At 41.5% G+C, this 16,760-nt stretch overlaps 1 protein-coding gene across 1 annotated transcript in view; it reads right to left on the reverse strand.

Moving 5' to 3' along the window:
- The window catches only part of PLXNC1 (plexin C1), a 483,607-nt gene that overhangs the window by 265,688 nt on the left and 201,159 nt on the right, over positions 1-16,760 (reverse strand). Inside the window, exon 14 of the mRNA XM_053716896.1 lies at positions 16,264-16,443. Within this exon, the coding sequence (XP_053572871.1) occupies positions 16,264-16,443 (180 nt within the window). The remainder of the gene's footprint in view (positions 1-16,263; positions 16,444-16,760) is intronic.

The raw sequence follows: 16,760 nt of genomic DNA on the forward strand, positions 1-16,760 counted from the left end.
TTACGGGTCTGACAGTGCAGCAGTACCAGAGAGTAAAGTGAGAGCACTATTTACCAGTGTGTCAGTTCAGCAGTACTAGAGAGTAAAGTGAGAGCATTATTTACGGGTGTGACAGTGCAACAGTATCAGAGAGTAAAATGAGAGCACTATTTACCAGTGTGAAAGCGCAGTAGTACCAGAGAGTAAAGTTAGAGCACTATTTACGAGTGTGACAGTGCAGCAATACCAGAGAGTAAAGTGAGAGCACTATTTACCAGTATGACAGTGTATCAGTACCAGAGAGTAAAGTGACAACACTATTTACCAGTGTGACAGTGCAGCAGTATCAGAGAGTAAATTGAGAGCAATATTTATGGGTGTGACAGTGCAGGAGTATCAGAAAGTAAAGTAACAGTACTATTTATGAGTGCAACAGTGCAGCAGTACCAGAAAGTAAAGTAACAGTACTATTTATGAGCTTGACAGTGCAGCAGTACCAGAAAGTAAAGTAACAGTACTATTTATGAGTGTGACAGTGCAGCAGTACCAGAGAGTAAAGTGAGAGCACTATTTACAGGTGTGACAATGCAGCAGTACCAGAGAGTAAAGTGAGAGCACTATTTACGGGTGTGAAAGTGCAGCAGTACCAGAGAGTAAAGTGAGAGTACTATTTATGGGTGTCACAGTGCAGCAGTACCAGAGTGTAAAGTGTGAGCACTATTTATGGGTTTGACAGTGCAGCAGTACCAGAGAGTAAATTGAGAGCACTATTTATGTGTGTGACAGTGCAGGAGTACCAGAAAGTAAAGTAACAGAACTATTTATGAGTGTGACAGTGCAGCAGTACCTGAGAGTAAAGTGAGAGCACCTTTTACGAGTGTGACAGTGCAGCAGTACCAGAGAGTAAATTGAGAGCACTATTTATGGGTGTGACAGTGCAGGAGTACCAGAAAGTAAAGTAACAGAACTATTTATGAGTGTGACAGTGCAGCAGTACCTGAGAGTAAAGTGAGAGCACCTTTTACGAGTGTGACAGTGCAGCAGTACCAGAGAGTAAAGTGAGAGCACTATTTATATGTGTGACAGTGCAGCAGTACCAGAGAGTAAAGTCAGAGCACTTTTTACGAGTGTGAAGAGTCTAGCAGTACCAGAGAGTAAAGTGAGAGTACTATTTATGAGTGTGACAGTGCAGCAGTACTAGATAGTAAAGTGAGAGTACTATTTATGGGTGTGTCAGTGCAGCAGTATTAGATAGTAAAGTGAGAGCACTATTTACGAGTGTGACAGTGCAGCAGTACATGAGAGTAAAGTGAGAGTACTATTTACGGGTGTGACAGTGCAGCAGTACCAGAGAGTAAAGTGAGAGCACTATTTACGTGTGTGACAGTGCAGCAGTACCATAGAGTAAAGTGAGAGTACTATTTATGGGTGTCATAGTGCAGCAGTACCTGAGAGTTAAGTTAGAGCACTATTTACATGTGTGACAGTGCAGCAGTACCAGAGAGTAAAGTGAGAGCAGTATTTACGAGTGTGAAGAGTGCAGCAGTACCAGAGAGTAAAGTGAGAGTACTATTTATGAGTGTGACAGTGCAGCAGTACTAGATAGTAAAGTGAGAGTACTATTTATGGGTGTGACAGTGCAGCAGTATTAGATAGTAAAGTGAGAGCACTATTTACGAGTGTGACAGTGCAGCAGTTCCATGAGATTAAAGTGAGAGTACTATTTACGAGTGTGACAGTGCAGCAGTACTAGATAGTAAAGTGAGAGTACTATTTATGGGTGTGACAGTGCAGCAGTACTAGACAGTAAAGTGAGAGCACTATTTACGAGTGTAACAGTGCAGCAGTACCTGAGAGTAAAGTGAGAGTACTATTTATGGGTGTGACAGTGCAGCAGTATTAGAGAGTAAAGTGAGAGCACTATTTACGAGTGTGACAGTGCAGCAGTACTAGAGAGTAAAGAGAAAGCAATATTTATGGGTTTGACAGTGCAGAAGTACCAGAGAGTAAAGTGAGAGCACTATTTACATGTGTGACAGTGCAGCAGTACCAGAGAGTAAAGTGAGAGCACTATTTACGTGTGTGAAGAGTGCAGCAGTACCAGAGAGTAAATTGAGAGTACTATTTATGAGTGTGACAGTGCAGCAGTACTAGATAGTAAAGTGAGAGTACTATTTATAGGTGTGACAGTGCAGCAGTATTAGATAGTAAAGTGAGAGCACTATTTACGAGTGTGACAGTGCAGCAGTACCTGAGAGTAAAGTGAGAGTACTATTTACGAGTGTGACAGTGCAGCAGTACCAGAGAGTAAATTGAGAGCACTATTTACAGGTCTGACAGGGCAGCAGTACCAGAGAGTAAAGTGAGAGCACTATTTACCAGTGTGACAGTGCAGCAGTACTAGAGTTTAAAGTGAGAATACTATTAACAAGTGTTACAGTGCAACAGTACCAGAGAGTAAAGTGAGAGCACTATTTACCAGTATGACAGTGTATCAGTACCAGAGAGTAAAGTGACAACACTATTTACCAGTGTGACAGTGCAGCAGTATCAGAGAGTAAATTGAGAGCAATATTTACGAGTGTGACAGTGGAGCAGTACCAGAGAGTAAAGTGAGAGCACTATTTACGAGTGTGAAGAGTGCAGCAGTACCAGAGAGTAAATTGAGAGCACTATTTACGAGTCTGACAGTGCAGCAGTACCAGAGAGTAAAGTGAGAGCACTATTTACGAGTGTGACAGTGCAGCAGTACCAGAGAGTAAATTGAGAGCACTATTTACGGGTCTGACAGTGCAGCAGTACCAGAGAGTAAAGTGAGAGCACTATTTATAAGTGTGACAGTGCAGCAGTACTAGAGAGTAAAGTGAGAGCACTATTTACCAGTTTGACAGTGCAGCAGTACCAGACAGTAAATTGAGAGCATTATTTACGAGTCTGACAGTGCAGCAGTACCAGAGAGTAAAGTGAGAGCACTATTTACGAGTGTGACAGTGCAGCAGTACCAGAGAGTAAATTGAGAGCACTATTTATGGGTCTGACAGTGTAGCAGTACCAGAGAGTAAAGTGAGAGCACTATTTATAGGTGTGACAGTGCAGGAGTATCAAAAAGTAAAGTAACTGTACTATGTATGAGTGTAACAATTTCAGCAGTACCAGAAAGTAAAGTAACAGTACTATTTATGAGTTTGACAGTGCAGCAGTACTAGAGAGTATAGTGAGAGTACTATTTATGGGTGTGACAGTGCAGCAGTAATAGAGAGTAAAGTAACAGTACTTTTTATGAGTGTGACAGTACAGCTGTACTAGAGAGTAAAGTGAGAGCACTATTTATGAGTGTGACAGTGCAGCAGTGCCAGAGAGTAAAATGAGAGCAATATCTACTGGTGTGACAGTGCAGCAGTACCAGAGAGTAAAGTGAGAGCACTATTTATAAGTGTGACAGTGCAGCAGAACCAGAGAGTAAAGTGAGAGCAATATTTATGGGTGTGACAGTGCAGCAGTACCAGAGAGTAAAGTGAGAGCACTATTTACCAGTATGACAGCGCAGCAGTACCAGAGTGTAAAGTGAGAGCATTATTTACGATTGTGACAGTGCAGTAGTACCTGAGAGTAAAGTGAGAGCACTATTTACGAGTGTGACAGTGCAGTAGTACTAGAGAGTAAAGTGAGAGCACTATTTATGGGTGTGACAGTGCAGCAGTACCAAAGAGTAAATTGAGAGCACTTTTTACGGGTTTGACAGTGCAGCAGTACCAGAGAGTAAAGTGAGAGCACTATTTACCAGTGTGACAGCGCAGCAGTACTAGAGAGTAAAGTGAGAGCACTATTTACGGGTGTGACAGTGCAGCAGTACCAGAGAGTAAAGTGAGAGCACTATTTACGGGTGTGACAGTGCAGCAGTACCAGAGAGTAAAGTGAGAGCACTATTTACGAGTTTGACAGTGCAGCAGTACTAGAGATTAAAGTGAGAGCACTATTTACGGGTGTGACAGTGCAGCAGTACCAGAGAGTAAAGTGAGAGCATTATTTACGAGTGTGACAGCGCAGCAGTACCAGAGATTAAAGTGAGAGCACTGTTTACGGGTGGGACAGTGCAGCAGTACCAGAAAGTAAGGTAGCAGTACTATTTATGAGCGTGACAGTGCAGCAGTACCAGAGTGTAAAGTGAGAGTACTAGTTACGAGTGTGACAGTGCAGCAGTACCTGAGAGTAAAGTGAGAGTACTATTTACGGTGTGACAGTGCAGCAGTACCAGAAAGTAAAGTAACAGTACTATTTATGAGTGTTACAGTGCAGCAGTACTAGAGAGTAAAGTGAGAGCACTATTTATGATTGTGACAGTGCAGCAGTACCAGAGAGTAAAGTGAGAGCACCATTTATGGGTGTGACAGTTGTGCTGTCCTTACATAGCAAACATTAACTTTTTATATGAATAATGCACTGGCAACCTCTGAATGTAGACTGGCACTTTATTTACTGGATTACATTAAAAGGTAGCTCCTGTAGATTTGCACACAGTAATATGGATAGATACACATATATAGTCCTTTATAATGGATGGCTGCTGCACTCCTTACATTAGCAGTCCTGTACACTGTGTATTCAGCACTATAGTAATCTCAGTATCAGGTAGTATGCAAGATGACAAGGGAACTACCTGACCAGCTGTATAAAGTCTGTTCTGTAGCAGTAATCCAGGGTAACTTATAACTGTATAACTGTAATGTGTAACTGAGAGTTCTTACTCTTCCTGACTAGCTGATGTTGTATCCTGCTGCACTGATCTGTAGCTGACATTACACTTCTTATTAGAAGCACTTGTCTGATCTTGAGGTTCAGTCCTTGTTACTTGTACTTTATAACTGCATCGCAAAACTGTCACAAGATGGCTTATGTACTGTTCTAATTCTAAGCACAGCCCACTTGATGACATCATCTTTATATGGAAGCCTCAATATGCCATCTAACTAAACCAGGAAGTAAGCACAACACTACAACAGTGCAGCAGGACCAGAGAGAATAAAGTGAGAGCACTAATTCCGAGTGTGACAGTGCAGCAGTACCAGAGAGTAAAGTGAGAGCACTATTTCCGAGTGTGACAGTGCAACAGTACCAAAGAGTAAAGTGAGAGCACTATTTACGGGTGTAACAGTGCAGCAGTACCAGAGAGTAAAGTGAGAGCACTATTTACGAGTGTGACAGTGCAGCAGTACCAGATAGTAAAGTGAGAGCACTATTTATAAGTGTGACAGTGCAGCAGTACTAGAGAGTAAAGTGAGAGCACGATTTACAAGTGTGACAGTGAAGCAGTACCAGAGACTAAAGTGAGAGCACTATTTACAAGTGTGAAAGTACAGCAGTACCAGAGAGTAAAGTGAGAGCACTATTTACAGGTGTGACAGTGCAGCAGTATCAGAGAGTAAAGTGAGAGCACTATTTACGGGTGTGACAGTGCATCACTACCAGAGAGTAAAGTGAGAGCACTATTTATTGGTGTGACAGTGCAGCAGCACTAGAGAGTAAAGTGAGAGTACTATTTACGAGTGTGACAGTGCATCAGTACCAGAGAGTAAAGTGAGAGTACTAATTATGAGTGTGACAGTGCAGCAGTACTAGAGAGTAAAGTGAGAGTACTATTTACGAGTGTGACAGTGCAGCAGTACTAGAGAGTAAAGTGAGAGCACTATTTACGAGTGTGACAGTGCATCAGTACCAGAGAGTAAAGTGAGAGTACTAATTATGAGTGTGACAGTGCAGCAGTACCTGAGAGTAAATTGAGTGCACTATTTACAAGTCTAACAGTGCATCAGTACCAGATTGTAAAGTGAGAGCACTATTTACGAATGTGACAGTGCAGCAGTACCAGAGAGAAAAGTGAGAGTACTATTTACGAGTGTGACAGTGCAGCAGTACCAGAGAGTAAAGTGAGAGCACAATTTACGAGTGTGACAGTGCAGCAGTACCAGAGAGTAAAGTGAGAGCACTATTTACAAGTGTGACAGTGCAGCAGTACTAGAGAGTAAAGTGAGAGCACTATTTGCAAGTGTGACAGTGTAGCAGTACCAGAGAGTAAAGTGAGAGTACTATTTACTAGTGTGAAGGTGCAGCAGTACCAGAGAGTAAAGTGAGAGCACTATTTATAAGTGTGACAGTGCAGCAGTAGCAGAGAGTAAAGTGAGAGCAATATTTATGAGTGTGACAGTGCAGCAGTACCAGAGATTAAAGTGAGAGCACTAATTACAAGTATGACAGTGCAGCATTACCAGAGTGTAAAGTGAGAGCATTATTTACCAGTGTGACAGTGCAGCAGTACCAGAGAGTAAAGTGAGAGCACTAATTACAAGTATGACAGTGCAGCATTACCAGAGTGTAAAGTGATAGCACTATTTACCAGTGTGACAGTGCAGCAGTACCAGAGAGTAAAGTGAGAGTACTATTTACCAGTGTGACCGTGCAGCAGTACTAGAGTGTAAAGTGAGAGCACTAATTGCGAGTGTGACAGTGCAGCAGTACCTGAGAGTAAAGTGAAAGCACTATTTATGAGTGTGACCGTGCAGCAGTACTAGAGAGTAAAGTGAGAGCACTTTTAACGAGTGTGACAGTGCAGCAGTACCTGAGAGTAAAGTGAGAGCACTATTTATGACTGTGACAGTGCAGCAGTACTAGAGAGTAAAGTGAGAGCACTATTTACAAGTGTAACAATGCAGCAGTACCAGAGAGTAAAGTGAGAGCAGGATTTACAAGTGTAACAGTGCAGCAGTACCAGAGAGTAAAGTGAGAGCACTATTTACGAGTCTGACAGTGCAGCAGTACCAGAGAGTAAAGTGAAAGCACTATTTACGAGTGTGACAGTGCAGGAGTATCAGAAAGAAAAGCAACAGTACTATTTATGAGTGTGACAGTGCAGCAGTACCAGAAAGTAAAGTAACAGTACTATTTATGAGCTTGACAGTGCAGCAGTACCAGAAAGTAAAGTAACAGTACTATTTATGAGTGTGACAGTGCAGCAGTACTAGAGAGTAAAGTGAGAGTACTATTTATGGGTGTGACAGTGCAGCAGTACTAGAGAGTAAAGTGAGAGCACTATTTACGAGTGTGACAGTGCAGCAGTACTAGAGAGTAAAGTGAGAGCAATATTTTTGGGTGTGACAGTGCAGCAATACCAGAAAGTAAAGTGAGAGCACTATTTACCAGTTTGACAGCGCAGCAGTACTAGAGAGTAAAGTCAGAGCACTATTTACAAGTGTGACAATGCAGCAGTACCAGAGAGTAAAGTGAGAGCACTATGTACCAGTGTGACAGTGCAGCAGTACTAGAGTTTAAAGTGAGAGTACTATTTACAAGTGTTACAGTGCAGCAGTACCAGAGAGTAAAGTAAGAGCACTATTTACCAGTGTGACAGTGTATCAGTACCAGAGAGTAAAGTGAGAGCACTATTTACCAGTGTGACAGTGCAGCAGTATCAGAGAGTAAATTGAGAGCACTATTTACGAGTGTGACAGTGCAGCAGTACCAGAGAGTAAAGTGAGAGCATTATTTACGAGTGTGACAGTGCAGCAGTACCAGAGAATAAAGTGAGAGCACTATTTATGGGTGTGACAGTGCAGGAGTATCAGAAAGTAAAGTAACAGTACTACAGGGAGTGCAGAATTATTAGGCAAATGAGTATTTTGACCACATCATCCTCTTTAGGCATGTTGTCTTACTCCAAGCTGTATAGGCTCGAAAGCCTACTACCAATTAAGCATATTAGGTGATGTGCATCTCTGTGATGAGAAGGGGTGTGGTCTAATGACATCAACACCATATATCAGGTGTGCATAATTATTAGGCAATTTCCTTTCCTTTGGCAAAATGGGTCAAAAGAAGGACTTGACAGGCTCAGAAAAGTCAAAAATAGTGAGATATCTTGCAGAGGGATGCAGCACTCTTAAAATTGCAAAGCTTCTGAAGCGTGATCATCAAACAATCAAGCGTTTCATTCAAAATAGTCAACAGGGTCGCAAGAAGCGTGTGGAAAAACCAAGGCGCAAAATAACTGCCCATGAACTGAGAAAAGTCAAGCGTGCAGCTGCCAAGATGCCACTTGCCACCAGTTTGGCCATATATTTTAGAGCTGCAACATCACTGGAGTGCCCAAAAGCACAAGGTGTGCAATACTCAGAGACATGGCCAAGGTAAGAAAGGCTGAAAGACGACCACCACTGAACAAGACACACAAGCTGAAACGTCAAGACTGGGCCAAGAAATATCTCAAGACTGATTTTTCTAAGGTTTTATAGACTGATGAAATGAGAGTGAGTCTTGATGGGCCAGATGGATGGGCCCGTGGCTGGATTGGTAAAGGGCAGAGAGCTCCAGTCCGACTCAGACGCCAGCAAGGTGGAGGTGGAGTACTGGTTTGGGCTGGTATCATCAAAGATGAGCTTGTGGGGCCTTTTCGGGTTGAGGATGGAGTCAAGCTCAACTCCCAGTCCTACTGCCAGTTTCTGGAAGACACCTTCTTCAAGCAGTGGTACAGGAAGAAGTCTGCATCCTTCAAGAAAAACATGATTTTCATGCAGGACAATGCTCCATCACACGCGTCCAAGTACTCCACAGAGTGGCTGGCAAGAAAGGGTATAAAAGAAGAAAATCTAATGACATGGCCTCCTTGTTCACCTGATCTGAACCCCATTGAGAACCTGTGGTCCATCATCAAATGTGAGATTTACAAGGAGGGAAAACAGTACACCTCTCTGAACAGTGTCTGGGAGGCTGTGGTTGCTGCTGCACGCAATGTTGATGGTGAACAGATCAAAACACTGACAGAATCCATGGATGGCAGACTTTTGAGTGTCCTTGCAAAGAAAGGTGGCGCTATTGGTCACTGATTTGTTTTTGTTTTGTTTTTGAATGTCAGAAATGTATTTCTGTGAATGTTGAGATGTTATATTGGTTTCACTGGTAAAAATAAATAATTGAAATGGGTATATATATTTGTTTTTTGTTAAGTTGCCTAATAATTATGCACAGTAATAGTCACCTGCACACACAGATATCCCCCTAAAATAGCTAAAACTAAAAACAAACTAAAAACTACTTCCAAAAATATTCAGCTTTGATATTAATGAGTTTTTTGGGTTCATTGAGAACATGGTTGTTGTTCAATAATAAAATTAATCCTCAAAAATATAACTTGCCTAATAATTCTGCACTCCCTGTATTTATGAGTGCGACAGTGCAGCAGTACCAGAAAGTAAAATAACAGTACTATTTATGAGTGTGACAGTGCAGCAGTACCTGAGAGTAAAGTGAGAGCACTATTTACCAGTGTGACAGCGCAGCAGTACCAGAGTGTAAAGTGAGAGCACTATTTACGAGTGTGACAGTGCAGTAGTACCTGAGAGTAAAGTGAGAGCACTATTTACGAGTGTGACAGTGTAGCAGTACCAGAAAGTAAAGTGAGAGCACTATTTACCAGTGTGACAGTTCAGCAGTACCAGAGAGTAAATTGAGAGCACTATTTACGAGTCTGACAGTGCAGCAGTACCAGAGAGTAAAGTGAGAGCACTATTTACGAGTGTGACAGTGCAGCAGTACCAGAAAGTAAATTGAGAGCACTATCTACGGGTTTGACAGTGCAGCAGTACCAGAGAGTAAAGTGAGAGAACTATTTATGGGTGTGACAGTGCAGCAGTACCAGAAAGTAAAGTAACCATACTATTTATGAGTGTGACAGTGCAGCAGTACTAGAGAGTAAAGTGAGAGTACTATTTATGGGTGTGACAGTGCAGCAGTACTAGAGAGTAAAGTGAGAGCACTATTTACGAGTGTAACAGTGCAGCAGTACTAGAGAGTAAAGTGAGAGCAATATTTATGGGTTTGAAAGTGCAGCAGTACCAGAGAGTAAAGTGAGAGCACTATTTACATGTGTGACAGTGCAGCAGTACCAGAGAGTAAAGTGAGAACACTATTTACCAGTGTGATAGCGCATCAGTACCAGAGAGTAAAGTGAGAGTACTATTTATGAGTGTGACAGTGCAGCAGTACTAGATAGTAAAGTGAGATTACTATTTATGGGTGTGACAGTGCAGCAGTATTAGATAGTAAAGTGAGAGAACTATTTACCAGTGTGACAGTGCAGTAGTACTAGAGAGTAAAGTGAGAGCACTATTTGCGAGTGTGACAGTGCAGCAGTACCAAAGAGTAAAGTGAGAGCAAAATTTATAAGTGTGACAGTTCAGCAGTACTAGAGAGTAAAGTGAGAGCACTATTTGTGAGTTTGACAGTGCAGCAGTACCAGAGAGTAAAGTGAAAGCACTATTTATAAGTGTGACAGTGCAGCAGTACCAGAGAGTAAAGTGAGAGCACTATTTATAAGTGTGACAGTGCAGCAGTACTAGAGAGTAAAGTGAGAGCACTATTTGCGAGTGTAACAGTGCAGCAGTACCAGAGAGTAAAGTGAGAGCACTATTTACGAGTGTGACAGTGCAGCAGTACCAGAGAGTAAAGTGAGAGCACTATTTATGGGTGTGAGAGTGCAGCAGTACCAGAAAGTAAAATAACAGTACTATTTATGAGTGTGACAGTGCAGCAGTACTAGAGAGTAAAGTGAGAGACCTATTTACTATTGTGACAGTGCAGCAGTACCAGAGTGTAAAGTGAGAGTACTATTTACGAGTGTGACAGTGCAGCAGTACCAGAGTGTAAAGTGAGAGTACTATTTACGATTGTGACAGTGCAGCAGTACCAGAGAGTAAAGTGAGAGCAATATTTACGGGTGTGACAGTGCAGCAGTACCAGAGAGTAAAGTGAGAGCACTATTTACGAGTGTGACAGTGCAGTAGTACCTGAGAGTAAAGTGAGAGCACTATTTACGAGTGTGACAGTGTAGCAGTACCAGAAAGTAAAGTGAGAGCACTATTTACCAGTGTGACAGTGCAGCGGTACCAGAAAGTAAATTGAAAGCACTATTTACGAGTCTGACAGTGCAGCAGTACCAGAGAGTAAAGTGAGAGCAATATTTACGGGTGTTACAGCGCAGCAGTACCAGAGTGTAAAGATAGATCACTATTTACGAGTGTGACTGTGCAGTAGTACCTGAGAGTAAAGTGAGAGCACTATTTACGAGTGTGACAGTGTAGCAGTACCAGAAAGTAATGTGAGAGCACTATTTACCAGTGTGACAGTGCAGCGGTACCAGAAAGTAAATTGAAAGCACTATTTACGATTCTGACAATGCAGCAGTACCAGAGAGTAAAGTGAGAGCACTATTTACGAGTGTGACAGTGCAGCAGTACCAGAGAGTAAATTGAGAGCACTATCTACGGGTTTGACAGTGCAGCAGTACCAGAGAGTAAAGTGAGAGAACTATTTATGGGTGTGACAGTGCAGGAGTATCAGAAAGTAAAGTAACAGTACTATTTATGAGTGTGACAGTGCAGCAGTACCAGAAAGTAAAGTAACCGTACTATTTATGAGTGTGACAGTGCAGCAGTACTAGAGAGTAAAGTGAGAGTACTATTTATGGGTGTGACAGTGCAGCAGTACTAGAGAGTAAATTGAGAGCACTATTTATGAGTGTAACAGTGCAGCAGTACTAGAGAGTAAAGTGAGAGCAATATTTATGGGTTTGACAGTGCAGCAGTACCAGAGAGTAAAGTGAGAGCACTATTTACATGTGTGACAGTGCAGCAGTACCAGAGAGAAAAGTGAGAGCACTATATATCAGCGTGACAGCACATCAGTACCAGAGAGTAAAGTGAGAGTACTATTTATGAGTGTGACAATGCAGCAGTACTAGATAGTAAAGTGAGAGTACTATTTATGGGTGTGACAGTGCAGCAGTATTAGATAGCAAAGTGAGAGCACTATTTACGAGTGTGACAGTGCAGCAGTACCAGAGTGTAAAGTGAGAGTACTATTTATGAGTGTGACAGTGCAGCAGTACCAGAAAATATAGTAACAGTACTATTTATGAGACTGACAGTGCAGCAGTACTATAAATAAAGTAACAGTACTATTTATGAGTGTGACAGTGCAGCAGTACTAGAAAGTAAAGTAAGAGTACTATTTATGGGTGTGACATTGCAGCAGTACTAGATAGTAAAGTGAGAGCACTATTTACAAGTGTGACAGTGCAGCAGTACCAGAAAGTAATGTGAGAGCACTATTTACCAGTGTGACAGTGCAGCGGTACCAGAAAGTAAATTGAAAGCACTATTTACGAGTCTGACAATGCAGCAGTACCAGAGAGTAAAGTGAGAGCACTATTTACGAGTGTGACAGTGCAGCAGTACCAGAGAGTAAATTGAGAGCACTATCTACGGGTTTGACAGTGCAGCAGTACCAGAGAGTAAAGTGAGAGAACTATTTATGGGTGTGACAGTGCAGGAGTATCAGAAAGTAAAGTAACAGTACTATTTATGAGTGTGACAGTGCAGCAGTACCAGAAAGTAAAGTAACCGTACTATTTATGAGTGTGACAGTGCAGCAGTACTAGAGAGTAAAGTGAGAGTATTATTTATGGGTGTGACAGTGCAGCAGTACTAGAGAGTAAATTGAGAGCACTATTTATGAGTGTAACAGTGCAGCAGTACTAGAGAGTAAAGTGAGAGCAATATTTATGGGTTTGACAGTGCAGCAGTACCAGAGAGTAAAGTGAGAGCACTATTTACATGTGTGACAGTGCAGCAGTACCAGAGAGAAAAGTGAGAGTACTATTTATGAGTGTGACAATGCAGCAGTACTAGATAGTAAAGTGAGAGTACTATTTATGGGTGTGACAGTGCAGCAGTATTAGATAGCAAAGTGAGAGCACTATTTACGAGTGTGACAGTGCAGCAGTACCAGAGTGTAAAGTGAGAGTACTATTTATGAGTGTGACAGTGCAGCAGTACCAGAAAATATAGTAACAGTACTATTTATGAGACTGATAGTGCAGCAGTACTATAAATAAAGTAACAGTACTATTTATGAGTGTGACAGTGCAGCAGTACTAGAAAGTAAAGTAAGAGTACTATTTATGGGTGTGACATTGCAGCAGTACTAGATAGTAAAGTGAGAGCACTATTTACAAGTGTGACAGTGCAGCAGTACCAGAGAGTAAAGTGAGAGTACTATTTATGGGAGTCACAGTGCAGCAGTACCAGAGAGTAAAGTGAGAGCACTATTTACATGTGTGACAGTGCAGCAGTACCAGAGAGTAAAGTGAGAGCACTATATACCAGTGTGACAGCACATCAATACCAGAGAGTAAAGTGAGAGTTCTATTTATGAGTTTGACAGTGCAGCAGTACTAGATAGTAAAGTGAGAGTACTATTTATGGGTGTGACAGTGCAGTAGTATTAGAGAGTAAAGTGAGAGCACTATTTGCGAGTGTGACAGTGCAGCAGTACCAGAGAGTAAAGTGAGAGCACTATTTGTGAGTGTGACAGTGCAGCAGTACCAGAGAGTAAAATGAGAGCACTATTTATAAGTGTGGTAGTGCAGCAGTACCAGAGAGTAAATTGAGAGCACTATTTATAAGTGTGATAGTGCAGCAGTACTAGAGAGTAAAGTGAGAGCACTATTTGCGAGTGTGACAGTGCAGCAGTACCAGAGAGTAAAGTGAGAGCACTATTTACGAGTGTGACAGTGCAGCAGTACCAGAGAGTAAAGTGAGAGCACTATTTACGGGTGCGACAGTGCAGCAGTACCAGAAAGTAAAGTAACAGTACTATTTATGAGTGTGACAGTGCAGCAGTACTAGAGAGTAAAGTGAGAGACCTATTTACTAGTGTGACAGTGCAGCAGTACTAGAGTGTAAAGTGAGAGTACTATTTACGATTGTGACAGTGCAGCAGTACCAGAGAGTAAAGTGAGAGCACTATTTACTAATCTGACAGTGCAGTAGTACCAGAGAGTAAAGTGAGAGTACTATTTACAATTGTGACAGTGCAGCAGTACCAGAGTGTAAAGTGAGAGCACTATTTTCTAGTGTGACAGTGCAGCAGTACCTGAGAGTAAAGTGAGAGCACTATTTACAAGTCTGACAGTGCAGTAGTACCAGAGAGTAAAGTGAGAGTACTATTTACGATTGTGACAGTGCAGCAGTACCAGAGTGTAAAAGTGAGAGTACTATTTACGAGTGTGACAGTGCAGCAGTACCAGAGTGTAAAGTGAGAGCACAATTTACTAGTGTGACAGTGCAGCAGTACCAGAGAGTAAAGTGAGAGCACTATTTACGAGTGTGACAGTGCAGCAGTACCAGAGTGTAAAGTGAGAGCACTATTTACTAGTGTGACAGTGCAGCAGTACCAGAGTGTAAAGTGAGAGCACTATTTACAAGTGTGACAGTGCAGCAGTACCAGAGTGTAAAGTGAGAGCACTATTTACGAGTGTGACAGTGCAGCAGTACCAGAGTGTAAGGTGAGAGCACTATTTACTAGTGTGACAGTGCAGCAGTACCAGAGAGTAAAGTGAGAGCACTATCTACGGGTCTGACAGTGCAGCAGTACCAGAGAGTAAAGTGAGAGCACTATTTACCAGTGTGACAGTGCAGCAGTACCAGAGAGTAAAGTGAGAGCACTATTTACAAGTGTGACAGTGCAGCAGAACTAGAGAGTAAAGTGAGAGCACTATTTATGATTGTGACAGTTTAGCAGTACCAGAGTGTAAAGTGAGAGCACTATTTACTAGTGTGACAGTGCAGCAGTACCAGAGAGTAAAGTAAGAGTACTATTTACTATTGTGACAGTGAAGCAGTACCATAGAGTGTAAAGTGAAAGCACTATTTACGAGTGTGACAGTGCAGCAGTACCAGAGAGTAAAGTGAGAGCACTATTTACGAGTGTGACAGTGCAGCAGTACCAGAGTGTAAAGTGAGAGCACTATTTACGAGTGTGACCTTTCAGCAGTACCAGAGAGTAAAGTGAGAGCACTTTTTACGAGTGTGACAGTGCAGCAGTACCAGAGAGTAAAGTGAGAGCACTATTTACGAGTTTGACAGTGCAGCAGTACCAGAGTGTAAAGTGAGAGCACTATTTATGGGTGTGACAGTGCAGCAGTACCAGAGTGTAAAGTGAGAGCACTATTTACGAGTGTGACAGTACAGCAGTACCAGAGAGTAAATTGAGAGCACTATTTACGAGTGTGACAGTGCAGCAGTACCAGAGAGTAAAGTGAGAGCACTATTTACGAGTGTGACAGTACAGCAGTACCAGAGAGTAAAGTGAGAGCACTATTTACGAGCGTGACAGTGCAGCAGTTCCAGAGAGTAAAGTGAGAGCACTATTTACGAGTGTGACAGTGCAGCAGTACCAGAGTGTAAAGTGAGAGCACTATTTATGGGTGTGACAGTGCAGCAGTACCAGAGTGTAAAGTGAGAGCACTATTTACGAATGTGACAGTACAGCAGTACCAGAGAGTAAAGTGAGAGCACTATTTACGAGTGTGACAGTACAGCAGTACCAGAGAGTAAAGTGACAGCACTTTTTATGAATGTGACAGTGCAGCAGTACCAGAGAGTAAAGTGAGAGCACTATTTACGAGTGTGACAGTGCAGCAGTACCAGAGTGTAAAGTGAGAGCACTATTTACGAGTGTGACAGTACAGCAGTATCAGAGAGTAAAGTGAGAGCTCTATTTACGAGTGTGACAGTGCAGCAGTACCAGAGTGTAAAGTGAGAGCACTATTTACGAGTGTGACAGTACAGCAGTATCAGAGAGTAAAGTGAGAGCTCTATTTACGAGTTTGACAGTACAGCAGTACCAGAGAGTAAAGTGACAGCACTTTTTATGAATGTGACAGTGCAGCAGTACCAGAGAGTAAAGTGAGAGCACTATTTACGAGTGTGACAGTGCAGCAGTACCAGAGTGTAAAGTGAGAGCACTATTTACGAGTGTGACAGTACAGCAGTACCAGAGTGTAAGGTGAGAGCACTATTTACTAGTGTGACAGTGCAGCAGTACCAGAGTGTAAAGTGAGAGTACTATTTACGGGTGTGACAGTACAGCAGTACCAGAGTGTAAAGTGAGAGCACAATTTACGAGTGTGACAGTGCAGCAGTATCATTTTTGTGCAAATACCAGAAATAAATAACTATAGTACAAAATAAGTTTACTAGATCTCACATCTGTTTTAAATGTATTATAGAAACTGTGACTAATGTTACTGAGAGCAGACAATTGTGAAATATGTTTTCTCCCTAAACCTAATGCTCTGTAATTCCGAATAAAATGTGTTATATCCATATAAAGTAATAAAGCTGTTTAGTAACCTGCAAAAGTTGCATTACTTTATATTGGAACATCACAACTCACCATTACTTTCATTTTGGACTGATCAATTTTATCTTTTGTGTATTTTTTTGCTTTACAATAAACAGTGCTTCCATCAATGTTTTGAGTTATGTTTTTCACTACACATTGGTAGGACTTGTTCGCGTAATTAATCAAAACTTGTATCTCATTTTCTTCAATGTTTAATTCATCGTGGGTTTTCTGTTGAAATACAGAAATGTATTAAAGCTATCAGCAAACTTGTGACACATTATTTTCAACGTTTGTGAGATTCCATTTGGCAAGCTTGGTGTGGGTATGCAATATTGTACATTGTAAGATTATACTAAATATCTTACATACAGAAATCAGCTTAAACCCAATATCTAAAATCATTTTTAAGATATAAACAGTTGGAGATTGTAATATAATATGTTTAACTATGCATAGTAAAATAACTTTGCAAAATAATATTATTATTAATAATATTATTATTTATTTTGCTCCCTTTCTTGTAATTTATTTCTGAAAATTGTGGA

The sequence above is a fragment of the Bombina bombina genome, chromosome 6, assembly GCF_027579735.1.
Source record: "Bombina bombina isolate aBomBom1 chromosome 6, aBomBom1.pri, whole genome shotgun sequence".
NCBI lineage: Eukaryota > Metazoa > Chordata > Amphibia > Anura > Bombinatoridae > Bombina > Bombina bombina.